Source organism: Eumetopias jubatus, unplaced genomic scaffold (genome assembly GCF_037043125.1).
Source record: "Eumetopias jubatus isolate StellerSeaLion01/CBP00866 unplaced genomic scaffold, mEumJub1_p1.0 scaffold_13, whole genome shotgun sequence".
Lineage (NCBI taxonomy): Eukaryota > Metazoa > Chordata > Mammalia > Carnivora > Otariidae > Eumetopias > Eumetopias jubatus.
The window spans coordinates 98,477,679-98,494,125 of NW_028274819.1; the positions used below are offsets into that span (position 1 = coordinate 98,477,679).

Here is a 16,447-nt window from a genome sequence, read left to right on the forward strand (position 1 = left end):
CTTTAGGGGCACCTGGGTGGCTCAGTTGGTTAAGCGTCTGCCTTCGGCTCAGGTCATGATCCCAGGGTCTGGGATTGAGCCCCACGTCGGGGCTCCCTGCTCAGCGGGGAGTCTGCTTCTCCCTCTCCCTCTGCTGCTCCCCCTGCTTGTGCTCTCTCTCTGACAAATAAATACATAAAATATTTTTTAATTAAAGAAATCTTAAAAAAATAAGTCTGGGAAAGGAAGGGCATTTCCAGACAATAGGGAAAATGGCACATTCTCATTTTTTTTTACTTATTTTTAAGATTTTTTTAATTTATTTGACAGAGAGTCAGAGAGCACAAGCAGAGGAAATGGCAGAGGGAGAGGGAGAAGCAGCCTCTGCACTGAGCAGGGAGCCCGATGCGGGACTCGATCCCAGGACCCTGGGATCATGACCTGAGCCGAAGGCAGATGCCCAACCATCTGAGCCACCCAGGCGCCTGGCATGTTCTCATTTTAAGAGACACTCCAAAAGGGGAGTAGAATGGGGTGAGGGGAGGGGAGGTAGAACACCAGTGCGAATGGGGTCTCCAGGGGTAACATTTCAGACCTGGGGGTCTTCTAGTTTCATTCCGCTTCCCTAGCCACACGAGGCAGACAGGCGTCCGGCTGCAGTTACTGGACATGGCTCAGAGCAAGCTGTTCCCCTCCCTGCCCCCAGTGACTATGACAGCCATGGAGACTTTATTAATAACATATAATTTGGCCTCTTGCAAACAGAAGTACCATGAGTCACGCTGTGGGCATGTGCTCTGTCCTCTGACCTCAAGATGGGGTGTCTGGTCCCCTAGACCCATAGCATGGAGAATGGCCTGAAGCATCCCTGTCCTCCAGCCCCTGGCACAGGCCCTGACGCAGAAGGTGGCTGCATGGAAGGAAGCGATCTCTGAGTCTGGGAAGGGCTGGCACTCAGGGAGAGGGGGCCCATTTCAAAGCATGCCGGGCCGGGCCGAGGGCATTTGTGCCACACCTCCGAGGGCCGATGGGACCAGTGGGAGAAATCGCAGGTGGCTCACATGGCGGGAGCACAGTATCTGGAGAGCTTGCCCACGGCACTTTTCCAAGCCTTGGTTTTCTTCTCTGTGAGAGGAGGAAATGATAATACTCATCCTAGCAGCCTCATGGGGTTATTGTCAGAATCCAAAGAGCTTTCTTTGCAAATACGTGAGCCACTCTACAGATGTTCTCTGTGCCTGAATGGCCCTTGCTGGCTCCAGAATGGCCGTTTGTCTCCTTTTGCTCCCAGGGGCACTTATAGAAGTGTGAATTTATAAATGTTTTACTCTTTTAGGGGTATTCACATTTTGAAAGAGAAAGTAAAGAGGAAGAATCTTAAGAAAGACGACTTAGGGCGCCTGGGTGGCTCAGTCATGAAGCATCTGCCTTCGGCTCAGGTCATGATCCCAGGGTCCTGGAATCGAGCCCCGCATTGGACTCCCTGCTCGGCAGGAAGCTTGCTTCTCCCTCTCCCGCTCTCCTGTCGGTGTTCCCTCTCTCACTGTGTCTTTCTCTGTCAAATAAATAAAATCTTAAAAAAAAAAAAAAAGACTACTTAATGGTGGGATTTTGTGTCCATGGACTTTCAGAAGCTATCTGCTGGCATCACTGCAGAGAAAGGGTGGCTCCCGGAATGCCCTCTAAAAGCTAGCTAGAGTTCCAGAAGCTACGACTCTGACTTCTTCCCACTACCACCCTGAAGCCCCCATGAGAAAGTCCATCTCCAGGCAAGCACCCCAGCAGTGATAGGTGGGACCCTCATCTAGCCTGGGGCACTTAGCGCTGCAGGCAGCACTAGTAGGGTGGATGCCGGTCCCCCCCTTCAGTGCCCAAGCTTCAGGATCAGGAAGAAAGAGGGTGAGACAATGTGCTGTTTCTTGGGTCATCTTGCCGCCAGCCTTCAAGGGCTTCCGGACAACTGCCTACTCCAAACCGCAGGCAACCAACCTATTTGCCGTCCCGGTGGCCGATGGCTCAGCCCTGCTAAGTATGACCTGGGGGCAAGAGAAGACAGGAAGAAAAAGAAAAAGCTGGGGTAAGCTCAGTGAGGTCCCTGCCATTCTCATCCTAGAGCTTCAGGTCCAGGATCTTTCCTGCTTCTCACTGCCCTTCCTGACCACTGACTACACCTGCCACCACGGGCACAACCAGGGCGCGGTGAATTCTGAAGAGAGAGACATGTATCACACGGCAAGAACATATCCATGTGAACATTGGACAGCCACATGCGAAAGAATGAAACTGGACCATTTCCTTACACCACACATGAAAATAAACTCAAAATGGATGAAAGACCTAATTGTGAGACAGGAATCCATCAAAATCCTAGAGGAGAACACAGGCAGCAAACTCTTTGGCCTCAGCCGCAGCAACTTCTTGCTAGACACGTCTCCAAAGGCAAGGGAAACAAAAGTAAAAATGAACTAGTGGGACTTTATCAAGATAAAAAGCTTTTGCACAGCAAAGGAAACAGTTGACAAAACCAAAAGACAACTGACAGAATGGGAGAAGATATTTGCAAATGACATTACCAGATAAAGGGCTAGTATCCAAAATCTATCAAGAACTTATCAAACTCAACACCCAACGAACAAATAATCCAATCAAGAAATGGGCAGAAGACATGAACAGACATTTCTGCAAAGAAGACATCCAAATGGCCAACAGACACATGATAGAGCGCTCAACATTACTCGGCATCAGGGAAATACAAATCAAAGACACAATGAGATACCACCTCACACCCATCAGAATGGCTAAAATGAACAAGTCAGGAAACGACAGGTGTCGGCGAGGATGCGGAGAAAGGGGAACCCTCCTACACTGTTGGTGGGAATGCAAGCTGGTGCAACCACTCTGGAAAACAGTATGGAGGTTCCTCCCTGCCACAAACGCTCTAAAGCTCACAGGTTTCTCTCAAGTGCTCTGAAGACCCATCACAGACCACGGAACCAGGAGCCACAGCCAGACACATTCACTCACTGCATACTGTATAAATATAGGTTTTATTAATAACGGGTGAAGTCCCACAAATACAACTGGCATCTCTGGACAATGGCGAGAATCCGTGGCAGGGTAAGAGAAGGAAGAGTGGTGTGTGCACAGGAATAAGCAGGGGGGAGAGCCCTGGGGGAAGGGGAAATCGGAAGTGGCGTGAGCCTGGACCTACCACAAAAGCCAGACAAGCTCTGTGTCTGTCGCTCTGGTGCCCAGAGGTATCGGCAGATGGGAAGGTGGGAAGGGTGTGGACAGACCCAGACAGGAGTTTGAATGAGCAGCAAGCGGCTGGGGAAGGGGCAGGGGAGTGAGAATGCCAACTTGACGCACAAAAGAGGGGCCCCAGGGTTGGCAGTGGCCAAGGCCAACTTAAGCCCATGCTTGTGCTCCTGTTGGCTCCTGAGCTCTGGGGAGCTAGTGCCCTGTGCCACCCCTGGCTTGGAGGGGAAAGAAGACTCGGGGGTCGACACCTGCAGATCCCGGGTCCCGGGACACCCTGGGCAGCACCAGCCTCATCCGTGCAGTCAAAGTGGCATCCCCAGAGGAGGTGGGCACTACCCTTCCCATGGCACCTACCACGCCACCATCACTCCTCCTCGGAGCCGCGGGGGACAGCGTGTGTGTGCCGGGCTGAGGTTGCCTGTTCACATGGATGTGCCTGTAACTCTGGGGAGGGGAGGGAGTGTTGCAGGACTGGGCAGGAGAAGCAAGAAAGGAGGCTTGGTCTTCTCCTACTCACGCCCCAGAATAAAGTGCATTCTCCAGTTCCAGTGGCAGGTGGGAGAGAGACACAGACATTATTGCAGAGGTGCCACCAGACCCTCCCCCCACCAAAGGGGACAGGGAAGGAGCCGGGGAAGGGGACGGGGCATCCCAGGGCCCCAGGCCTCTCCAATCCCCAGGATTGGGAGGGATGACCCAGACAGAAAACCCAGCTTCTGTTCCAGCAGATTGTCCAAATCAGCCAGGTCTGGGGGTGGGGAGAAGGTGAGGAGGAGGAAGAGACTTCCAGAGCCTTCCCTGCTCCGTTCCATTGTCCAAATGGGACTTCCAGGGAACCCCACCAGGGCCCAGCCCTGGAACCTGAACCTTAGAACAGCCCAGTTTACAAACACTTGTGTGGTGGGGACCCCCAGAGGGGGCCACTTTGGTCAGTTGTAAATGGGGGCCTGGAGAACCTGGGGCTCCCAGGCAGACAACAGAGGAGGGTGCTGAGGGCAGGAAGGAGGGTGGCAGCCTCCTAGTGGTCTTTGCATGCAGATGTTGGAGAGAGTAGGGAGGAAGCTACAAACTGCAATCAACTGGGGAAGACTCCTGGGCATGGCGGGGAGGGCTGGAGCCCCTGTGGCCACAGCCACGGCCACGGCTGGGAGCGCAGTCCGGCAGCCAACCTGTGGAGGAGCTGAGAGAGGGGTGGCGGCACCAGCAACCAGTGCCAAAGTCTACAAGGTTAAAACAGTCCCAGAGGGCTGGGGCTGGGGGCTTCCGCTGCGGGGGCTGGGGCGCAGGCCAGGGCACAGCTCTATCTCTCCGACTTCACTCGGTAACGGAGTACAAGGTATGCCAGCAGCCGCAAGGCCAGGAAGAAGATGCCCAAGACAAGGAAGTCCAGGTAGAGCTTGGCATCCTCCACATCCAGCGCTCGGAGGATACTCTGCGGATTCTGGAAAGGGCAGTGTTCCTCCAAGCAGGTCAGATCTCCTCGATCCATGCCATAGATGGTCAGAATCACACCCTCAAAGCCATACCTGTGCACACGGGGACATGAGAGCGGGATACAGAGCATAGGGTCACTGTTCCCTGGGCAAACTGCCAGGGCCCAGCGGCAACTCTCTCCTCCTTGGGGCCTGCGCTCCTGCAGCGCCACTGACCTGACATAGGAGAGGTAGGAGCTCCATTGCAGGTAAGTGGGGATGGTCTTGAAGCTGACAAAGAAACCGGAGAACAAGAGCACAGGGATGGCGGTAACTGGGCCCACGAAGGTGGCCACCTGGAGGGGAGGGGAGGGGACCGGACCATCACAAGAGTGACCGGGACGGACCCGGGACCCGGGTGGCCAGCGGTTTCCCACAGATCCGTTCCACTCCTGATGTCAGCTCCTGCTTCCTCCCACCAGACCCCCTCCCCTCTCTGGATCCCCAGGGGGCCAGCCCTCCCACCTGGAGGGAATTGGAGGCAGCTCCAATCAGCAGCCCCAAAGACTGGGCCACCAAGGCCGTGGCAGTGGCCAGGGCGGAGAAGAGCAGGAAGCGGCTGGTTTCGGCTGGCTGGCCTGTCATCCAGTACATGATGCTGCAGTACACCACCGGGCACACCACCTGGGGAGCGGGCACAGGCCTGAGCAGGGGGCACCGGCCAGGACCACGGCGGCTAAGACCCTCCACGCCACCTGGGCAGGAGCCCCTAGAACAGCTCTTCCTAGAGTGTCCGTGCTGAGTCCTGCCACCCCCACGCTCGGTGTGTGCTGTCCCCCCAGGCGGACACATGTCCCCTTGCTTCCTCCAGTGTTGTCATTCCCATTGGGCCCCTTCCGACCAGTTCAGGCATGGTGACGTCTCCATATCTGGGCTCCTAAACCGGACCGGCTTAGTCTCTATATTGTTGATTAATTCACTCTACGTGTGAACACGTGTCATCCCCCTCTGAGCTATCAAGTCCTGGGGGCCGGCGTCCAAGCCTAGCGTGAACAGTCGTGTCGGCTGTTCCCTGTACCAGCTGCCCACTCAAGAGGCCACCAGGTACCGAGATCCAACTGTGCTCCTCTGCACCGTGTGTGGTGCAGCATCCGCCCTGAGGAAGAGGCAGGTTTTTCTCATTTGCACACCAGCTGCCCTACAGATTACTGGTGGCCCCGGAACTTGGAACGGGGGGCAGGGGGTGGTTAGTGCAATAAAACCAACCCAAACCGGCTAACACTTACTGGGCACTTTGGCACGTGCCAAGCACTAGCCTAAGTCCTTTATGTGTATTAACTGACTTCTCACAAACCATCCCGAGCTGGATACTTCCATCGTCCCACTTGATAGATGGGGACGTGGAAGCAGCGAGAGACAGGCGGCCTGCCCGTGTCTCGGCGCTAACAAGCAGCAGTGAGACTTCAGTGCCCACGCTAGCTACCCTCCACTGCGGCGGCTAAGATTCCCGGAGTCATTCGTAAATGTTTTCATCACTGTCCGTCATCGGTCGTTCCCACAAGAACATCGGTGCCACGAGGTCAGGATCACATCTGTCCTACCCCTTGCCGGATCCCCGTGCCCGGCCCAGAGCCTGGTGCACGGTAGGTACTCCCCACCGATTTGTCAAGTGAGGAGAAGGAAAAGAGCGGACGGCAGGTGACAGGGTGGAAGGGGGCTAGCAAGCAAGAATGGGAGAAGCCAGACAGGAGGGAGGAAGAGGTTTACCTGAAAGGGCACATCAGCCATGGTCTTGGCCAGGTAGTATGCTTTGAGGCTATACCAGTAGTTGAGATGCTCTCTCATGAAGACCGCCATCTCTAAGGGGACTGAGGACACACGCGGGTGAGGCACAGCTGTCTGACCCCCTCGCCCCGACCGTGTGCCCCGCTACCCCCCCAACCCCGCCCAGGGCGGCACCGCTCACAGGTGAGCACAGTTGGCATAAGGGCGGCAAACATGAGGAACAGCATGGAGAAGAAGAGGCAGCCGGTGTTGTTGAAGACCTTGCTGGCATCGTTCCCGATGTGCAGGTAAAGGAGACCAATGAGCACGCCGATGACCACGTGGGACATAAACCGCAGGTGGGTCAGGACCTGAGTGAGGAGAGGGGAAGGGCCACAGGGCCAGGGATGGGCAGGCCACACTGGGGTAGGAACTCAGAGCTGCCCTCAAGGACACGTAGACCCATGGGTGCCTTGGGAGACTGCTGGCTGGCGGCGGGGGGGGGGGCATTCCCGTCCCAGCTGCAGAGATCCTATGCCCCCCAAGAGCCAGGCCTGTACCAGCCTCCTCTCCCCCAACTTGATGCCTCACCGTGTCCCTGAGGATGGATAAGAAGGTCCTCTTGAAGAGGATGCAGAACTGTGTGAGGGTGCTGGTGGCAAAGGTGTGGCTTTCAATGGGATCCACTTCCTGGGGAGAGGACACTGGGTCAGGCGAGCCTACCCCACCCACCCACTGCACACCCAGCTCAGTGATGGGAAAAGCTTCCAGCCCTTCCCGAGGGCAGGGGTCCTCCAGGCCCTTCCATACTGATGGGAAACTCTCCACCACTGAGGTGTGTGCCTGGAAGCTGGCCTCAGAGTCATGCATCGGAGCGAGATCCGGAGCGAGACACAAGGAGCAAGTAAAAACTTGAGAGGGGGGGAAACGGCAAGGAAGCCAAGGGCACTCTGGGGGCTGAGTAGACCAGTTACTCCTCTTCTCATCTTTACTCCATCAGGAAACATTTACCCGAAGGGCCCAGTACCTTTGTACCACCAGTGCCCACAATGGTATTAAACAAGGATCATGAGGGCGGCAGCAAACGCAACTAGTAGCCCTCCTGGTTTTTGAAGCTGGCATCCAGCTTGTCAGTTCAGATGAAGGAATGAACACTAGAGGTCACAACGCCCCCAGGCACGCTCGGCCAACCAAGGGACCTGTAGGAATGCAACCCCTCTAGCTTACAAGTGGGCTCATCAGTACTACCCTAAAGACATAATCACCAGATGGACCCAGTGAAATCTCGAACATAAGGAATAAGGATATTTTTCAGGTTCCAAGTCTCTTGAGATGGAAAAGACCTCCAGGGACCAGAAGAAACAGCACCAGAGCACCTGCTCGTGTGACCTCAGATGTCTCTGGTCAACAACAACCACCTTCTCAAGAGATCCCTGCCCCAGATTTTGGCCTTAAAAGCCCTCACCTGTGAGCCGCTGGGGAGTTTGGGACTTCTGAGCCTTAGCTCCCCATTCTCCCGAGTGGCCTTGCACCAGCAACTGGCCTATGTTCCCTCACTGCGCAAGCCCACCGTCTGTTTGCACTGACTTGCTGCATGAGCTCTCCTTCAGCTCGGTGAGGTTTCCAAGGGTCACAGGATCTCATTTAGGGAAGAGAACCAGCACCGAAGGAACACCAGTGCAAAGAGATTTATGTGATGAGCTAGTTAGTCCTCCCAACAACCCTGGAGCTCAGGGTCATCACCTCCGGGCTGGAGATGACAGCAAGACACATGGGCCACGAGGCAAGAGACACAGCACCAGGTTTGCTTACCAGGTGGCCCGTGCCGGCACTGAGGACAACACACTACAGATGCTTAGTAAGAATTTGCTGAACACATAAATGAACAGAGGTCGAGCAACGTGCCCAAGGTCACACAGCTGTTCATAGTAGGTCTAGTCCAAGTTCTTGAGTTCTTCCTAGTCCCTAATGGTTGTGATGCCTCTGGGGGACAGCTCCTTTGGCAGGACCATCGTCCAGGGTCCCTTCTGCCCTCCCCCACTTTTCCCTCTCTGCCCTCTCCAACCCTACTCACCTGAGGGCAAGGGGGGCAGGGGGTGGGGACCTCGTTCTTCTCAGGGCTGCTCTTCTTCTCGGCCATGACACAGAGCCCATTCTGCACAGCCCTGAACAGCATGGGGTTCAGGTCTCCATACTCTCCAGAGGCCACTTCGATGACTGGGAGACACGGACGGGAGTGTTTGGCTAAGATCCCTCCTCGGTTCCTGAGGGCAAGCCAGCCCCTCCATGGGTGTGCAGGGAAGGCAGGGGAGAGTGAGACCTCCCCAGGGAGGCCCAGGTGCATGACCTGATCCCCCGGATTTGGCCCAGCACCACAGCCCAGGCCCCCCCCACTCACTGAAGTCAGCCGGGTTGTGGTAGGTGGGGCAGTGTAAGCCAAGCCCCTTCAGGTAGGGGATCAGGTTGGTGACCACGCCCTTGAAGATGCACTGACCCTGGCTCAGGATGTAGAGCTGAGGCAGAAAGGAAGGGTGAGGAGAACACAACCGTGGACTAGGCGGACCCCACTAGCACCTCTCCTGATGCCCTTCCCTCTCCCCACCGCAGGCCAGTCCCCTGGGAGGCCCAGAGCCACTCACCTTGTCAAACATCTCAAAGAGCTTGGCGCTGGGCTGGTGGATGGTGCAGATGATCGTACGGCCCCCCTGGGCCAGGGACTTCATGAGGGACACCACTTGGAAACATGAGGCGCTGTCCAGCCCACTGTCCAGAGAAAGGCCACGGGGGTGGGGTGGGGTGAGGTGGGCAGAGCCAAGAGAAGGGAGTGCTTGGGGTGGGGCAGCTGCTACAACAGGGATGGAGCTGGCATCCCCAGAAGGGAGTCCCTTTGGCCACCCCGATAGCCTGTCCTTACTAGATGATGCAGGCCTTTGGAGGGACCAAGAAGCCCAGAGCGCCATTCAGTTTAACAAGCAAATATGGAGCGAGCACCTGCTGAATGGCCGGCGCTGGGATTACCATGACAGATGACTAAGACATAGGCTCTGGTCTGGAGGGAGAGAGAGAGAGGCGCACAGATCACTGGAGGTGATGTAGAACATGCTGTAGAAACACAGGGTGACAACGAGGGGGAGGCTTCAGGTCTGCCGCACAGGGGCTGGCGGGTGGTCAGAGAAGTTTCCTGAGTGCGTGTGGAAGAAGGAGCGGAGCCAGCTGAAGGTGGAAGGGCAGGCGTGGCGGTGAAGGGCAGCCCGGACAGAAGACACAACATGTGCAAAGCTTAGAGGCATGAAACACTTGGCTGGCCCAGGGAATTATAAGCAATTCGGTGTTATTAGAGCATAAAATACAAGACAGCATGAAGCAAGATGTGAGACTGGAGAAGTAGGTTCAGACCGGGACCTCGCAAGTCCGCTGACTTTCTTCCGAGGGGTAAATGGGAATCGCTGTGTGTTTTTCAGCGGGGGAGTGAGGATTGCCTGACTTGTGTTTTAGAGAGCTCTCCCTGGCTGCAGTTTGGAGGGAGGATTGGCTGGTAGAGACTGAAGACGAGGGGGTAGGAGCCTGTGGCAGAAATACAGGCAAGAGCTGATGAGGTCCAGAACTTAAGCACGGGATGTGGGTGGGGCGCATCTGAGAGACAGAGAAAGGAGGTAGAATCAGCAGGATTTGGGGACTGATTGGTGGTGGGGAAGAGAAGGAGAGGGAGGCATCCGTCAAGCAGGACATAGGATTTCTGCCTGCGTGAAGGATGGGGCTGCTACGGCACCAGGATTGGCAGGAATGGATGAGAAGGAGGCCCTTATCTGGGCCCCAGGAGGTTGCTGCGCAGGGACTCTGGTCTCCAGCAGTGGAGCTGATACGGCCTCCTGCCCTGGCTCAGGGCCGAGGGGAGGGGGCATCCTGGTGGGAGAGGAGGGGGAGAACTACCTGGTGGGCTCGTCAAAGAACATGACGGGCGGGTTGTTGACCAGCTCCAGGGCGATGGCCAGGCGCTTCCTCTGCCCACCGGAGAGCAGAGCTGTCCTCGTGTGGGAGCAGGACATCAGGCCCAGTGCCGTCAGGATCTCCGTCACCTGGCCCAGCCCCCCCCCCACCCACCCCAGGTCAGCTTCAGAATCTCCGCTCCTCCCCAGCCCCCCACACCCCGATTTAAAGACGCATTCCCTTAAGTCCACTTGGCCTCCAGTGTCCCAGGTTTGGCATCCGGTCTCCCACCCCCCAACTCAGGGCTCTAGAACTCTGAAGCACAGAAAGGGCAGCTCTCCTGTGCTTGCCCTGTTCTCTTCCCCACTCACCAGTTCCTTCTTCACCTCTTGCTTCTCACTCAGCTTCAGGTTAGCAGAGACCTGAGGCCCAGAGAGTAGGCAGGTCAGATATATGTGGGAGGAGGGCCCTGCCTTGACCCCCTAGCCACCGAGGAGGTTGGGGAGGGCAGATAGAAGTGGGGGCTGGGCGAGGGAGCGGCCAGCCAGCCCTCACCATCATGGCTTCCAACACGGTGAGGTGTGGCAGCAGCATGTCATCCTGCATGATGTAACAGGACATCTTGCGGAAGGTCCTCAGCTCCCTCGGCCTCCCGTTGACCAGGATCTGCCCCTTCATTCCGGACTCCCTGCAGGCCCATTGGTTGCGGATGGGGGTCAAGGCCACTTCAGAATACCTTCTGTGCTCCCCAGGGGATCCTTCTTCCCGGCTCCTGCCCCCATTTCACCCCAGCCTCGTCCTCACCTGTACCCTGCCAAGATGTTCATGAACGTGGACTTGCCGGCCCCGGAGGGGCCCATGATGCCAATCAGCTCCCGGCGGCAGAATTTACCTGACAGGCACTTGAGGAGGGTCTTATAACCTGCAGCGAGGGAGGGAGGAACTTGTGATCAGGGTTACAGTGAACAGAGGCGCCCAAAACTCTGAGGAGCCGCCCTGGCTATTAGTGAACGAGGCAGTTCCCTACTGAGGGGGGATTGATGAGACTGGAGAAACACCTTCCGAGGGGCAATGATATTCACACCCTCTCTGCCTGTTCCCCTAGAAGGGCCAGGTCCTCGCAGCAAAGTACCAGAGGTAAGCACACTCTCCTGTAGGCCATAAGAAGACCTCCACCCCTCATGGACGGGCAAGGAGAGGGGGTCAAGTTTATAGACGACCCTGCTCCCCTGCTATAAACACAGTAGTCACTCTCGCTCCCTCCAGGAAGACTTTGCCAACCGTCAGCCTGAGTGAGCTGGTTAAATGTCCTCTGTGTTCGCACAGCACTTTGTGTATGCTAGCATGTTTGTTGTTGGATGTGCCCGCCCCCCTCCCCTGTCCCCCAGCCTCTTAGTCTGTGAGCTGCCTGGGGGCAGAGCCCGTGTCCTGCTCATCTATGTGACCTCAGCGGACTGGCATGCACTAGGTGCTCACGACACGTTCTAGGAGCATGTGTTCTCAGAACTCTTGCCTCATTCTGAAAAGGCCTTCTTTGTGCTCGCTTGGCCCACGAGGCTCGTCTCTGTAGCCCCTACCACGGCTCGGTAAAAATCTCATGATTCATTCACTCCCTGGGAGGCAGCATATGCATTAAGAGCATTGATTTGGAGTCCGGTGGATCGAGGTTCAAATTCTGGCTCCACACTTACCAGCTGTGGGACCTCAGGCAAGTTGCTTAACCTCTCTGAGCTCCAGGTCCCTCATCTGTAAAATGAGGATGATAGGACCTATCTCATAGGGTTGTTATAAAGATGCAATGAGATAATAATATGTGTAAAGCATATGACACAGTGCTTGGCACATAGAGTACATTTAAAAAGTGACATTTTATTATTAATTCTATTTGACAAACACTTATTGATGTCTACTACATTCCAAGCTCTGTACCAGACACTGGACAAAAAAATGAAGAAGACACATTTCCTGCATTCATGAAAGTCATAGTCTAGGTTAAAAAGATGGAAAACATCTGTGGATCCGAGGAGAAATAAAATAAGGGTTATAACAGAAGCACAAATAATGTACAATGAGAATGCAGAAAATGGAACTGAGGAGGGTGGAGGGGCAAGCGAAAAATCAGGAATGGCTTCGTGGAAGAAGTGGCATTTGAGCAAAGTCTTGAAGGATGAGCCGCGTTCAAAAATGGAGAGGAAAGTCGGAGGCTCTCCAGTCCTTGGGAGGAAGAGCTCTGCTACCTGAGAGCATATATACAACACAAGCCAGGAAGCAGAGGTCAGAGACTACACGGAGTCACCTGGGGAAACAAGGGGGCAGAGAGGAAGGAGGGAGCCCAGGAGGCAAGACTTGCCTGCTCTGCTTACAGACCTGCCCCCCTGAGGCAGAAACACCAAGGCTCTACTGGAGATCTGGGGGGCTACCACTCTCCGCCACCCCCCCCACCCCCCCAGAGCTCAATTCCCTTTCCCCTCTACCTCCTTAGCAGAGACAGTGAGGGGATGTGACCTTTCACCCTCCCTCCACCACACCCAGCTGTCCCTCTGGACACATCCGTTCAGAAGGAGGCTCAGCTGCTGTCCACTGTGGGGTCCCCGTCGCACCAACTGCCCGGATAGTGCTTTAGAGTTTACAAACACATTACTTCCATTGCTGCTATGGCAACATGGATGAGCCACCTGGGGCCCAGGGACATCCAGCGACTCACCCAAGGTCACACAGCAAGTTCTTTCCTGGGAGAGGGGAAGCCATAGGTTCCATCCCTCGGCCTCAGGGATTATCACCATCAATCAGAAAGACGTGTGGTCGTGTACTCCCCCAAACACCCTCCAGAGCCACTCACAGGAAATGATTTCTTTTGCAGGGGAGGAAACAGGCGATGATGAACCTTCCCCTCATTTAATCCGAGCCAAGCACCAGACTGAACACTGATGCCTAATACAAATATCATCTTACACTTGCCTCTCAACAAGCATTTTCACAGATAACGTCTCGGCTGAGCTTCATAACACGCCTGTGCGGGTACAATTCTTATCGTCCCTGTTTACAGATGGAGAAAGTGAGTCCAAGAGAGGATAAGCAGATGGCCCAAGGTCATCCAGCGGACAGGTGGCTTTGAACTCCTGCTGTTCCCCAGCTGCTCATCACGGGAGGGGCCGGCCAGCCCTTCCAGATAAAAACACATCAGAGTTCTGGTCCTGCCTCTGTCAGTAACTCTCTCGCAATTTTGTCAAGTCACTTAATCTTTGAGGACCTCCGTCTCCTCATCTATAAAATCAGGACAGTAATAGCTCCTCCCAAGGCATAATAGGGTTATTGTAAATATTCAGTGAGATATTGAATAGTAATTAATGGGAAAGTGTTTTGAAAAACAAGAAACATCATATATAATTAGGGGACAATGGGTGGCAAGTCCTTACCTGGGCAAGGCAGACACCACCCTCCACATCCCTCGCTCTTCCTCTCTGCCTACCTCTACTGGCTTTCTGTCCTCCAGACAAAGGGAGAGGGACTCCAGTGAAAAGACAAGTCAAAGAGAGGAGGACAGAGGGCAAAGAAAGGGGCAAAGGACAGAAGAGACAGCAAAATGGACAGTAGAGAGCAGGGGGCTGGCAAGGTCAAAGGAGGAAGCACCTGGTCAGGGGTGCCAGTCTGGCTGGTGGGTTGAAGCAACCGGTCCATCTAGCTACATTTCTTTCTTATCTTCATGTCTCCTTAAAACTGAGGAAAAACAGGGGCGCCTGGGTGGCTCAGTCCGTTAAGTGGCTGCCTTCGGCTCAGGTCATGATCCCAGGGTCCTGGGATCGAGCCCCACATCGGGCTCCCTGCTCAGTGGGAAGCCTGCTTCTCCCTCTCCCTCTGCCTGCCTCTCTGCCTACTTGTGCTCTCTCTCTCTCTCTCTCTCTGTGTGTCAAATAAATAAATAAAATCTTAAAAAAAAAAACTGAGGAAAAACAGGGCGATAGGAATAACGGCCACCTCCTCATTTGCCCAGAGCTGATCTCAGGGCCCAGAGGCTGCTCGGGGACAGGGCACCCAGCAGGGGACCCAGAGGCCTCAGTTTCCATTGGCTCAGGCCCTGGGACCTTTTGGTCACTCTTGAGAGCAAGGGTGGGGAATGAAGAGACCCCTCATGCTCAGCCCTGCTCGGAAGCACCCCAAACTTACTTCTTGAATCTCAGAGAACAATGTCCCAGCTCCACCCCTGACCCACACCCAGCTCTGGGAAAAAACAAAAAACAAAACAAAACAACAAACCCTCAGCCTCTCTCTCCCCAGCTCAAGCTGCCCAGGGCAGGCGGGGCAAGGACTCCAGGGGCTTCTCAGAGCCCCAGACCTGACCCACCTGTGCAGATGAGCGAAAAGACGAGGAGATGTGAATGCCAGACCAGGGAATTAAGAAGGAAAGAACAATACATAGAGAACTGGCAACCCTGACTTCTGGTCCCAGCTCTGCCACTTATTAGCTGTGTGGCACTGGTCACAGGGAAGTGACTCAACTCAACTTCCCTGGACCTCAGTGGCCTTATTAGTAACATGGGGATGTCACCTATCTTGCTAAACCTTCACCCTCCCTGCCTCAGGGGACTTCAGCAAGAATGAAGTAACATTACAGGAATGAGAAAATCTTTTAAAATCAGCAGTGTTCTGGGCGCCTGGGTGGCTCAGTCGTTAAGCGTCTGCCTTCGGCTCAGGTCATGATCTCAGGGTCCTGGGATCGAGTCCCACATCGGGCTCCTTGCTCTGCAGGAAGCCTGCTTCTCCCTCTCCCACTCCCCCTGCTTGTGTTCCTGCTCTCGCTGTCTCTCTCTCTGTCAAATAAATAAATAAAATCTTTAAAAAAAAAATAAAACTTAAAAAAAATAAAAATAAAATCAGCAGTGTTCTGTAGGTACAAGGATGTTGCTAACCACTGAGGAGGGCTGCCACACAGCCCAGAACTTTCTCATACCAGGCCTCAAAGGCAGGAATTCTACCTAAAATAAAGGCAAACTCCTCCAGGACTACCTAAGGACCAGAGGTTCTAGTGTCATCTTCGAGGAGGAAAGCTTCAATAGCCAGTTGAACCTAGTGTCCCACCAGGCTCACAGGTGCGTGGGGAGCACAGACCTGGCATGTCAGCTGTGTGCATAGTCGGTGGTGGGTTGAGATTTCAGTGCTCCCACAGAGCCCCCTGGGGCGGAACTTGGTGAACAGGGGATACCCAGACCTCCTGCTCTCTAAGAGGCAACTCCTGGGGGCTCCACAGCTCCCCAACAGGCTGTTCCCTTACCCCGTTTGCGCCAGCAGGGCCCCTCCCGCACGGAATAGGACAGCTCCACGAACTCGATGTCCACCGCTGAGCGCTTGGGTAGGTGGGAGAAGCGTTGGGCTTCGGTGATGTGGTTCTCCACCTTCTTCAGGTGCGTGGTCAGCATCGGGGGCTCCGCCCCGTCCTCCAGCGCCACGGCCATGGCCACGGCCCCGGGTCCTAGTCCACAGCCCACGGCCTCCAGCGCCTTCTCCGCCATCGCGCCACCGGCCTGCAGGAAAAGGGCCTGCTCAGTTTGGGGCAGACCCCCAAGCCCTGGCTCAAAGCTCCCTCCCTTGCTTTCTGATGCTCCCCCACCCCCACTCCCCGCCTCCTTCTCAGGGCAGATCGGCTACTGGGAGCACCCCACTTGCCACCGCCAGAGCATCTGCCCTCTCCTGCCCCCCCCCCCACCACTCTCCGCGTAGCTACCCTCGGTCTCGACCTCTCCTCGGTCCAGGCAGCCCCAGCTCCAGCCTGGCCCCAGCCTGGCCCCAGCCCGACCCCTGGAAGCCCTCACCCGCTCCCCCCCTCCCCGCGGCGGCTCTAATCTCCTTACCCTGCAGGCCAGCAGCCCCTGGGGACTGGAGAGTTGTGGGGGGGCGGGGAGGAGGGCAGGGGCGGCCGGCCGCGGCTGCCCGCTAGGAGGTCAGGGTAGCCGGCTGCGCGCAGGGCGGACCGGGGGGCAGGCGGAGGAAGAGGAGGCTCTGGGCCTCCCGCTGCAACCCCCTCCTCATCCCCGGGCGCGTCCCCTGGCCGGCCCCTCCCGCCGGCGCCCCTGCGCCCGCGCGTCCAAGACTCTCCCCAAAGGCGGGCG

The 16,447-nt window shown here is 55.8% G+C and overlaps 1 protein-coding gene across 1 annotated transcript; it reads right to left on the reverse strand.

Moving 5' to 3' along the window:
• Positions 1-4,540: 4,540 nt before the first annotated feature.
• On the reverse strand, positions 4,541-15,850 carry ABCG4 (ATP binding cassette subfamily G member 4). Its single transcript, XM_028105972.2, has 14 exons — positions 15,613-15,850; positions 11,148-11,265; positions 10,899-11,031; positions 10,715-10,765; positions 10,347-10,492; positions 9,056-9,179; positions 8,815-8,929; positions 8,491-8,633; positions 7,008-7,106; positions 6,619-6,787; positions 6,420-6,520; positions 5,178-5,336; positions 4,890-5,008; positions 4,541-4,766 (listed from the first exon to the last, which is right to left on the reverse strand). Exons 1-14 carry the CDS (start codon positions 15,848-15,850, stop codon positions 4,541-4,543), a joined length of 1,941 nt encoding a protein of 646 aa, XP_027961773.1.
• Between the last annotated feature and the right edge of the window lie 597 nt (positions 15,851-16,447).